The sequence below is a fragment of the Telmatherina bonti genome (assembly GCF_933228915.1).
Source record: "Telmatherina bonti genome assembly, chromosome: 4".
NCBI classification, from domain to species: Eukaryota; Metazoa; Chordata; class Actinopteri; order Atheriniformes; family Telmatherinidae; genus Telmatherina; species Telmatherina bonti.
In genome coordinates, this window is record NC_136622.1 from 10,721,359 (window position 1) to 10,732,713 (window position 11,355).

At 40.4% G+C, this 11,355-nt stretch overlaps 1 protein-coding gene across 2 annotated transcripts in view; it reads right to left on the minus strand.

The window, feature by feature from the left end:
- The window catches only part of LOC306755245 (collagen alpha-1(XX) chain-like), a 59,503-nt gene extending 48,632 nt beyond the window's left edge, over positions 1 to 10,871 (minus strand). For both annotated transcript variants that reach the window (XM_079239563.1, XM_079239564.1), the window contains exons 1-4: positions 10,752 to 10,871; positions 8,352 to 8,460; positions 5,096 to 5,200; positions 2,565 to 2,708 (exon numbers count right to left, since the gene is read on the minus strand). In XM_079239563.1, the coding sequence (XP_079095689.1) occupies positions 2,565 to 2,708; positions 5,096 to 5,200; positions 8,352 to 8,451 (349 nt within the window). In that variant the 5' untranslated portion in view covers positions 8,452 to 8,460; positions 10,752 to 10,871. The remainder of the gene's footprint in view (positions 1 to 2,564; positions 2,709 to 5,095; positions 5,201 to 8,351; positions 8,461 to 10,751) is intronic.
- Positions 10,872 to 11,355: the final 484 nt, after the last annotated feature.

An 11,355-nucleotide genomic window follows, 5' to 3' on the forward strand; every position in this document is an offset into this window, starting at 1 on the left:
CTCAGGACAAAGGATGTTCAAGGTGGCTCTTAATGAGTCACAGATCTGCATGCAGTGCACAGAAACACAGTAGATGATTACCTACATGCTTTATGGCTCAGTGCACCGGTTCAATATTTTTGGAATAAGGTTTGTGAGGATTTATAAATATGGTTTAGATGCAGTATTCCTGCACGAGCCAAACTTTGCTTACTGGGAGACCTAAGTGACATCAACATGGACACTAACAAAGCACGTATGGTCCTCGTGGCCCAATGCATTGCAAAGAAAACTATTCTAGTAAATTGGAAGTCTTAAATAAATTTAAGTATTAGCCACTACAGATATCTCCTGCTTGATCAGATCAGTCTAGAGATCACATCTGCATCCATCAAAAGCTAACCCTCAGTCTCCCTGGACCCTGCTAGTCACATCACGTAATGGGGAGTGGAGCTGGGGGGGGTCGGATGGTAGGCAGGGAGGTTCCCCTGGTCAGGTGAGGGGGGCTGTGGACAGATTCTGGACCTTGGGGTGCCCAACCCTTGTATCATGGTGGCAATGGTTTTCCTCTGGGTAGGCTGGTTCTTCTCGGTCCTGGTTGGGACTCTGTCGGGGGGGGGGGGGGGGGGGGTGTCCCTGGGCCTGCAGGTTGCTGGCTCTCCATGCAGCTTGCACTTTCGCGTCCATTGCCTGCCAGGCCTACTCGCCGTCACCCGCCGAGCTTGTGAGTAGTCGCCCTGCTCAACTCGGTGCCCCTGCCCCGTCGTACCTTGGGGCTCCTCTGCTCTGGGCTTGGTGGGGCAACAGCTCTCTCTGCTTTGGCTGGCCTGGGCTCTGTGCTTGGTGGGCTTGCCGGGCCCTGGGGATCTCAGGTTCCTCCCTGAAGCTTCGGGACCTAGTTGTGGTTCGCTTATAAGCACAGGGTTCACCAGTCCCACATAATCACACGTGTACATTCACACGTGCATATGCCCACAAAAGTGCTCCTTTTTCCATATGCACTCTACTGAATCTTGCTGATATTTATGTGTTGTTAGGTTCCCTTTAGGTATGTTTACGTGTGTTCTTACATATCATTATTATTCTATATTAGGTATCCTGTCGTACCATAGTACTGTAGCAGTTCATGTGTGTATATATACTGTGGTTTTGGCAGGTAAGCCAACTTTTCCCTTCACACTTTAATGATGCGCTTTTCTCTTCTCTTTTATTTCTTTTTTTTCTCTCTCTTCCTACCTTTTTGTTCCCTGCCAGGTTCAGCATTGCCATATAAGGACAGATGATCACAATCAAAATAACAATAAAAATATTCAGAATATCAACGGCAGCCATATATAAAACACATCTCCCTTGGTAGAGTAAATCTGTCTGGCTAAATATGGCATGCAGATTGCTATTTTGTATGCCACAATAATTTTTTTTTTCCCATGCTGGAGCTTTAAGAGACAAGGTGGAGAAAAGCAAATTAAAGGTACAATTTTAAAGTAGTAAGGATTGCATTAACTTTGTAGCCCAACCCTTACCTGGTCCAAAGTAAGCAAAGAGTCATGAAGGGGTTAAAGCAAATGAGAAACAAGAAGACGCATCAGGAAGGAATTCCCAGACAGCCATCATCGCAGCATGACAGCTGGTGCTGCAAATTTCCAAGTCAAGGTGTTTTTCTGGCCTGCCTAGACACGCTCAGCTCGACATGGTAACCTAATATCACTTGCATGGTTTGCAAGTAACCGCAGGCTACATTCACATATTATACAATCCCCTTTGAGCTCTTTAAGAGGATGAATCAGGCTCACAATAAACATCAGAAGTGAAAGGGTGACATGAGAATGCAGAGATTTAATCAGCACAGAATCATGAAAAATATCTGTCTGACAATTCTTCTCAGATTTTTACACAACTTTTACACAACAAAAAGATAGTTGTTCTCTCTGCAAAGTGCCTGTCCAAACAGTGTCAAAGTGTGAGTAGAAAGCCATTATTAAGGTTGCCTTTGTGGCCCACAATGGAAAATTTACAACCCAGGACACTGTTAACTAGTGTTAAGTATACACAGTAGGTTCAAACACAACAAGCCTGTAATCCCACTGTTTGGTATTTAAAACTACTCTGTGTGTGTTTGTCTGCTTGTGAACATACTCTGTCAGATGAGGCGGTGTGTTTCCAACCTGATAAAGCTCAATTTTGTCAATATTATCTCACAGTATTAAGTGAACAGCAAGGCCATTTCTTGTCAGTGTTCTACAGACCAGTATAGATAAGTATTTTCTCCTTGCTGGTCAAAATAATAATGAATAGATGTTTAAGGAAATAAACACAACAGGATCCATGTTGACGTGAAGTGTCTTGATGATTAGTCATTTCTGCAGCGGTTTCCAGCCCATCAAGCAGAAACAAGCTTTTTACTTACAGCACTAAGTTAACGACACACATTTCTTGGAAAAAAAAAATCTGTTAAAAAAAATCTGCAGACAAAATTTGATGCAGTAAATCTGCAGCACAGACAAAATATGTTAAAATGGCATTTAAAAAATGTAAACACATCTATCAGCTTTATTAACTGTTTCCTTGTATGGTGTGTTTCTTACTGGTGAATCGTCTCTTCGCGAGTAGTTTCTCTGTTGTCCCATTGAGAATGAGAACCTGGAGGGAATATTCCTGACTGGAGTCCAGTCCTGCCACTGTCGCCCGGCCCCGAGTGGTGGTCAGCATCAGCTCTGGTTGTGGCACATCTGGAAAATAAAAGCATGTCTGGTGATTAAAGAAAAATGCTTATTGCTGTTTATTATTGAAAAAAAAAAAAAACACAACCGCAACAAGAAAAAAACAAACAAACAAGCAACAGAACTACAACACAAATGAAATTTTACATGGACCGCATTTACATTCTGCTTCTCCCGTTTTGTCAACCACTAAATAGATTTTTTCACAAGAAATTACATATATAATCACATTCATGCATTAACTGTAAACATCTTTTTCAGTTTATGCTGTGTTTTTCTCCATTGCACAAACAGAGAAAATGTGGAGTGCAGTGTTTTGCTGAAGGACAGGAAGGACTGAATAACAAATCTTACATCCGGCACCTCTGGAGCCACAGATATTCCTGCCCATAGAAAAAAAACACACTTTTGGATTTGTGCTGCTTTGTTTATCACAAGGAGACGCACAAACATAGATGTGAATGAATGGGGGAAAAAGAGGAAGGGAAGTTCATTTAAAAGCTGCTGATTTGCAACATCAGAACCACAGCTAACACTGCATTACAAATCAAACAAACTGTGTTGGTTGGTCAGGAGAACAGAAGACCAGGCTTCCCCCCACATGAGAGGATTGACGAGTGAGAACTGCTGGTAATTTACACTGAGAGAGGCAGAGCTAATCTATGTGTTTATGGATCTGCAAAGCTACAGGACATTTCAAGGTGTAAAAGGGTTACTATCAAGACAGAAAAATAATTTACAAATGAAAACTAATTAGCTTGTGGGTTCAATCTGAAGCAGCAGCTTATAAATAAATTCATTAAGAATTCAGATGTTTTAACACAAAAACTTGTACGTTCTTCTAAACACCTCAAACCATTTTCACTCACTTATCATCTACTGATGCTTGGTGAGAACCTACTGTGAATATTTGGAGTGCACACAGAACCCCAAAGTGTCTCTTTTGGACATGCATAGTTTCCAGAGCTGGTAATGGGACACTTAGCATGTCATTGTGTAATAAGCAGGCTATGTGGTGGTGCTGTAGTTGCTGTTGTTCTTCAAATAAATGCGCTGGTTCTATCTGGGTTCTCCAGTTTCCACCACATGCATGTTAGAATAAATGCCTCACCTCGCCTACGCTCTAATTTTCTCATGCGGTCTTAATTGTACAGCAGCAATGTGTATTCATGTCACCGTCAGTGTGTCCCCAAAAAGACAACTCATCCATGCTTTCCCTGTTTGCCGGAAAGCAAAAAAAAAAAATTGCCTCATTTATTAACCATTCATACATACCAACTGGTTCTCAAAACCTACTGGGATTAGTGAAAGTCTTTGTATCTAGGATATTTTATAAGTTAAGGACAAATCCTACTAACACTGTCGAGGGAAAATAAAACATTAGAGCTGATATGTGAAAACAAAGATCATTAAAGTAAGTTTTGGTCATTTACAAAACATTTTGTTACTTTGAAATAAATAGCAAGACACTGCAGATAATGTCCAAACATTTTATCCCTCTGGGGAAAAAGAAGCTTTTTTCATTCATTTTATTAAATCTCAAGATGGATTTCATTCTCGTGCTGGTTTTCTTAAAACATCAGCGTGATAGACTCCACACGTGTGCACAAAAGCCACCTCACCAGATCGGTTCTACTAACCGCAATATTATCGCTGCATAAATGCCGAAGTTACCTGTGACTCCCAGATCCACCTGCTGAATGTGGTATAGAAGATCAAAACTGAGCTACAACAGTGTACTTTCATAATAATGATGAGTTTTATTAGGAAATCATGGTTGTGTCCAAGTTGCATGGTTAACAACACCACTGACCGACAATCAAACTCACTTAGAGCTTTTATTTAATCCAGTCAGAGCACTGAGCACAAACCAGCTGCTCCTAACAGGTCCTAGAATAAGATTAAAGGCAGAGGTGACAGAGCTTTTTCTGACAGATTGCTGCAATATTTATTATTATCTAAAAAAAAATTATTTTATTGTATTTTATTTTATAAAAATTAGTTTGAACAGTTTGAACATTTTCCTTTAGTTTTTAATGTATCTATGCTTTTACATGTATTTTATTTAATTTTATTACAATGCTGTTTTATTGTTGTTAGATTTTATTTTACTTTAATGTTGATTTTGGTATTTCATCTGTTTTGTTTCATACAGCACTTTGGTCAGGTGAGCCTTTTCTTAAATATGCTTTATGAATTAATTTGACTTGACTTAATCAGTTTTTATCTCTTCAACGCTCCCAGGAAAGTCCCACATGAAACTGATCTGATGCTGACTAATTATTTAGACTTAAAGTATTTTTTCATTTCATGCACATTTGACTCAATGTCATCCTAAAGACTGGATGAGAAGAATAAAGTTAGAAAATCCTCTTCAACAACCTGAAAAGTCCCACCTGAGATTGATCTGACTCGGACTTTGTAGCCTTGCACAGGTCCATCAGCCTCCTTCCACTTCATCTGCAGCCTGTCTTCAGACAGAACTGTCAGCTTAAGCCGACCTGGACAAAGACAAACAGCGGGAATACTTATATCAAGAGTCTTGCACATTTTTTTAAATCAAGTCTTGAGGTGAAAAGAAAAAGTTAAATTTAACAGATTTTTCAGATCAAAGACTGGAAAACTGTCTTCATTGCTTTGGTTCTTCAAGGCAGTCTAACCCTGCTCACTTCCTCCTCCACAAATCAAATCCACCTTTTGTTCTGGCTTCATTTACATAATTTCCAGCAGAGGTTTCCCAACAAGCAATGTCTTTCATGTCTCAGTCGTCCCATCCTCATCCATCAAAGCAAGCCCTGTACTGTTGACTACAGCAGAAACAGGAAGAGGACGCTGGTTTAGGACTGCAGGGTCAGGGGTCATCTCAGAGGAACGTCAGAGTTACAGTGGGACAGGGTTTCGTATGTAATATGCAACGGGTTATAGATGGAGAGGAAGACGAGGGGGGAAACGGAAGCAAGGAAGACAGAAGAGTGTTGCAAGGGCATCGTGAATCACAAAACGTTGCTTTTATTACTTCTGTGGACGTATGACCTTCAGCCCTCCACAGATTATTTTCTGACATGAATGGGTGTGCATGCGACAACCTCTGTGTGTATGTGTGTGTGCGTCTGAGACACACTGAGCAGACCAGGGGCCCCCAGAGGGTCTTCATTTAGATCAAAAACGGTCAGATGGGATTTTGCAGAGACAGGGACAAGGTCTACGAGACCTACTAACAACAACAAGATTTCCAGGCGGGCAGGCAGACATGCAGATATGCATCTACAGTATCTGTATTGTTCTTCATAATTTGTATTAGGAGAGCTACTGCGACATACTACATTTTTAATTCAAACTAATAAACTCTTTGTGTCTCAGTGATGATTTATTTATGATATGCAGCATAAAATAAGTCTAAATAAGTAGATTTCTGAAAAGGAGGTCAAATGACTGTGTTTTGTGCTCCACTTTTAAATCAGAAAAATATATTTATTTTTAATTGCCATCTTAATTACAATAAACAAGCTTAAAACAACTATATACAATAGACTCCATAATTACATATGCTTGCTTTTTATATTTACTTCAAATGAAAAGTGCTAAATACACTCAACAGCCACTTTATAAGGTCCACTTGTTCTATTAGCCGTAAAGACAAACAGTGAATCAGCCAATCACACGGCAGCAACTCAACGCTTTTAGGCATGTAGAAATGATCAAGATGGCTTGTTAAAGTTCAAACTGAGCGTCATATTTTAAAGAGCGGTGTGAAAAAGAAAGAAATATCCAGGGAGCAGCAGTTGTCTGGACCAAAATGCCTTGTTGATGTCAGAGGAGAATGGTCAGACTGGTTGCAGGCGAGAAGGCAACGATAACTCAAATTATCACTGGTTACAACCAAAACATCCAGAATGCCGTCTCTAAATTCACAACATGTCCAACCTGAAAACACGTGACAGCAGCAGACCGCATTGGGTTCCACTGCTGTCAGCTGCAGGCTACAATTCACACAGACTCTCCTAAACTGGACACCTGAAGATGGAAAACCATTGTCTAGTCTGAGTCTCCATTTCAGCTGCCTCAATCAGATGATAGGATCAGAATTTGGTGGAAGCAACATGAGCGCATAGACCCATCTTGTCTTGCATCTATAGCTCAGGCTGCTGCTGCTGTAATGGTGGTAGTGGGAAGAATGGCATAATTTGGGCACTTTAATACCATTTGAACATTAAGGTTTAAACAGCACATCCTACCAGAGTACTGTTGCTGACAATGTCCATCCTTTATGATCACAGCGTGGCGTCTTCTGACAGTCGCTTCCAGCGCCATGTCACAAACCTCAAACGTCTCAAACTGGTTTCTTGAACATGGGCTCATTGTACTAGAATAGCCTCCAGTCACCAGATGTCAATCAAACCGAGCAGCTTTGGGATGTGATGCAATGGGTTTAAGGGGTTAACATAACTGATCAAGCTTTTAATACAAATTGAATAAAAAGATCCAGAAGACTGCAGTGTATAAGAGGAACAAAGCAGGTTTGTACCAGTCTGGCAGGATGTTGTGTGCTTTCCTCAGAGAAGCAGGTATTGTAGATCATACTGATCTCAAGCAGACTGGCCAGTTGCTGAATCCCAATATGTTGTTTTTGACATTGTTTTTAATTCAAAGAACTCTTGAATATACCGAGATGGGCTTAGCATGTTATTTTTTACTTTCATTACACAAACAAAAGTTGGAAATGCTATTTCAGAATAAATTACTTTCCCGTCATGAAAAGGACAATCAACTCTGAACAAGCAACTGAGTGAAGAGCATCTACAGAAAATGCTTCATGCTGGGACTATTTGGAAAGGAATGCACTCCCATTACCACCATTACCACCACCGTTGCCTGCCTTCATTTGGTTTCGTTAGGCTGAAAATGGTTAATGGGGACTTTTCCTTTCCAGTAAGCTGGTGCCTGTGTTTGGCTTTGCCACTGCTAATGGCCAGTGTTTCTAAGCGTTTTGTTCTCTTCCTTTATTTTTGCTTTGTGTGGGAACATTGTTGGGAATTTATACAGTTTCAAAAAAATCTAATAATAATCATTATTCATTTTTGGATAAACTTTGGTATCTTTTGAGCCATGCTAACAAGCTAGCAGTTTCATTCATTCATTTTCTGGAACCGCTCGATCCGATGAAGAGTCGCAGGGAAGCTGGAGCCTATCCCAGCTGTCTTTGGGCAAAAGGCAGGGTACACCCTGGACAGCTCGCCGGTCCATCACAGGGCCACACAGAGATAAACAACCACTCACACTCACTCCTATGGGCAATTCAGAATAACCAATTAACCTAACATGCATGTGTTTCAAGGCAGGAGGAAGCCAGAGTATCCAGAGAGAACCCACACATACACAGAGAGAACATGCAAACTCCACACAAAAAGGCAACCATTCAAGCCTCCCCCCCAGCCAAGGATCAAACCAGTGACCTTCTTGTGAGGTCACAGTGCTAACCACTACCCATCCGAAGATAGCAGTTTGTTAAATAAAATACAGAAAAAAGGTATTTTACATAAAAACAAAGCACTATAATATGTTTTACTGTTGAAACTACAAAGAAGTGGTTCCCTTGTATCAGTAATAAAAATTTAACACCACAGACATAATTTCATGATGAAGTAACGCTACCTTGGCCATCGACCCCTGACGACAGCAGCATGAGGACACCGATCAGGAAGAGCAGCATTCGCCAGACAGGTGACGATGATGAGGTAAGAAGCAGGGACATGAGTGAGGCCTAAAAATATATTTTAAAAAAAACAACAACATAAAAATCATAACTATACATACAACTATCAGCTGATTCAGAGGGGTCAAATTAAGACCATGCTAAATCTGTATTAAACAGCATAAATCAAGGAGCTAAATGACATTTTTCTTTACATTCATCCACACAGAATCCTAACACACTACAGTTATAATAATACCAAACAAGCAAGGGATGATAAAACTGCCACACTTCCATCCGAGAGGTACGTTGTTGGAATCCATAAGGTCTGCACTTCTGAATTCACCTGAATATATTTGATAAATGCAATGAGCTCATTCTCACAGAAATAGATACTGATTGAAATCTTGACCTTTCATCAAGCCTAACTGTAGAGCCACATAGTTTCCACTATGTGACTCCAATCAAATAAAGACTATTTGAATTTTAAATGAACACATGGCGACATTGTTGTGAGTTGTAGGCAGGTGACCTTTAGAACAACAGGTCATAACGTTGGCATTTGTTTCTTTGTGCACAGGAAGACTATTCAACAAGCACAAGCCGAACAAGTATGAACCGCCTGGTCGTGCAGCGCATACGTGTGACCAAGCTGAGACAGATCTTCCAAAGCTGCTTGTTGTCATTTCCTTTCATAGTATGAAACTTTGAAAATGATCAAATGAAAAAGAGGACCGAGCACAGCAGCAGAAACAGCAGACTCACAGTTCTGCTGACCAGTCAGGCTTTTTATTTTACTCCCACTGACATAAATCTGCCATTCCTTGTGTTTATTCCATGTTAACTACATTTCTCAGTTCTTATTTTCATTAACTATTGACCAAACTGGTCTGCTTCTGTTTTAGATCTTCAGGACAGAAGAGTTTGAGACAACCTTCTGACAAACTTCCACGTTCTCCAGGCTGTATTTGAAGCATAAGATGTTACTTCACTGAACGTTTTCTGTCAACACAAGAACTCATTCATACTTCCCAGCATGCCTACCCCAAGGCGACCAGTTACAGATATATAGTGCATTGTCATGGCAACAGATTTAACTAAAGTTTTCTCTTTTTTGGGGTCAATTTAACCATATAAAGCAGGGATCACCAACCCTGGTCCTCGAGGGCCGGTGTCCTGCAGGTTTTCCAAGTGCTTTGTAATCAATGACTATTTAGCAGACATGTGCAGAGCTTGTCTGAGTCTGAGACAGGAGTTTTCCAGCAGGCTCACTTGGAAAACCTGCAGGACACCGGCCCTCAAGGACCAGGATTGGTGATCCCTGCTATGAAGCAAAATGTATCATATTTGATACATACAATTTCTGAGACATTTCTCAACAATTTATGGTATAAACTTTGCTCAAAACCCTGTTGTGTACTGTATGATACTGGTCTCCTGCCCTCCTGGCGAATACCAGAAAACAAAAGATTACACTGAAATAGTTTTGACCTTTTACATTGTAATAAATGCTTAAAAAATGCCAAAAAAAAAAGGAAATTACTTTTTTTTTTCTTTCAACAGTTTGTTAGAGGGCCAAATAAAGACTTTAGATTAAAAAAAAATAAAAAAATTGATTTTTCGGCCGAGTTGTTCTTAGGTCAGGCTTTAAAGGGTTAAAAGTAGAGTAAGAGAGTGAAATGGCCTGTGCATTGAAAGTAAAAATCTAACTTGATTGGTTTTCTCTCCCAAACTTTTCCATCATGTCCATTTGATTGCTCCAAAATCATACTGTCGTCATTACTATCAGCCATATATGATGCCTTAATACTGACCCTGGAATGACCTCACCATGAAAAAGTTGCATCACCACAGAACAACTTGAACTCTGGTTGCCCTGCGAGGCCGTACCAGGTGGTCCAGGTCAGGAGACATGTGCAACACTGGACTTCAGCTGTCTGATTTTATTTTGACGTCAGTTTGTTTTGTGTTTTATATTTTTAAACCTGGTCGTAGAAATGAATATTAAAAAGTAACAACAACAAACAAACAAAAAGTATGTCTACTAACATGACAACTTTATGACATATGTTCCCAAAGACAAAAAAAAAAACAACTCACAAAATACACACAATTGCGCAATTAATAAAGTAGTTATTGTAAAAGGTTCTGTTTGAGACGCAGAACGAACTGAACGTGTTTTATCAGCAGGATTTATCATTGCTTTGTGTTGTGTCCCTCCTAAGTGTCACTTTTTCCTCTCTTTTGTTCTTCTTCCAGCAGTTTTACAACAAAACACAACAGCAGCACAATCTCCGACAGAAAGAAGTCATCCGCGCGCCACCATCACAGACCAGCTTGCTTCTCAGGTGATGTCTTACCTGGCGGTTCGGTGAGTCCAGGTTATTCCCTCCGAGAGAGTCCGCGCGACATTCCACAAGCTGGATGTCAACACGCGCAAGTTCCGCTTACCTTTGAAAGAGCTCTTCTCCTCAGGCTCTGTCTAAAGGAGTGAAACTGGAGACCTCCTGCTCCGGCATGGGCGTGGTGCTCCTCACACACACACACACACACACACACACACACACACACACACACACACACACACACAGGCATGTGCACGGAGATATGGGGTATGGGGTTCCGTTTGTGTAAAAAAAAAAAAAGTTTATGTAATATGTGTACATGTTGTTGGTTTATGTTGTTCCAATGTGTCTTTGGTACATGTCTATGGCCTAATGTTTTTGACAAGTGTTGTTGCTTTTTGTATGTGTCAATATTGCGTATGTATTTCTTGCATATGTACATGTTGTACATGTACATGTTGTATATGTACATGTATCTGTTGCATATCTATTTATTGCACATATAAATGTTGGATGATGTAAATGTTGTACATGTATGTTGTTGCATTTGTGTTTGCTGCATATGTAGGCTTCGTATTTCGCTGCACGTCTTTACCTTCTGATTGGCTAATGTCGTTGC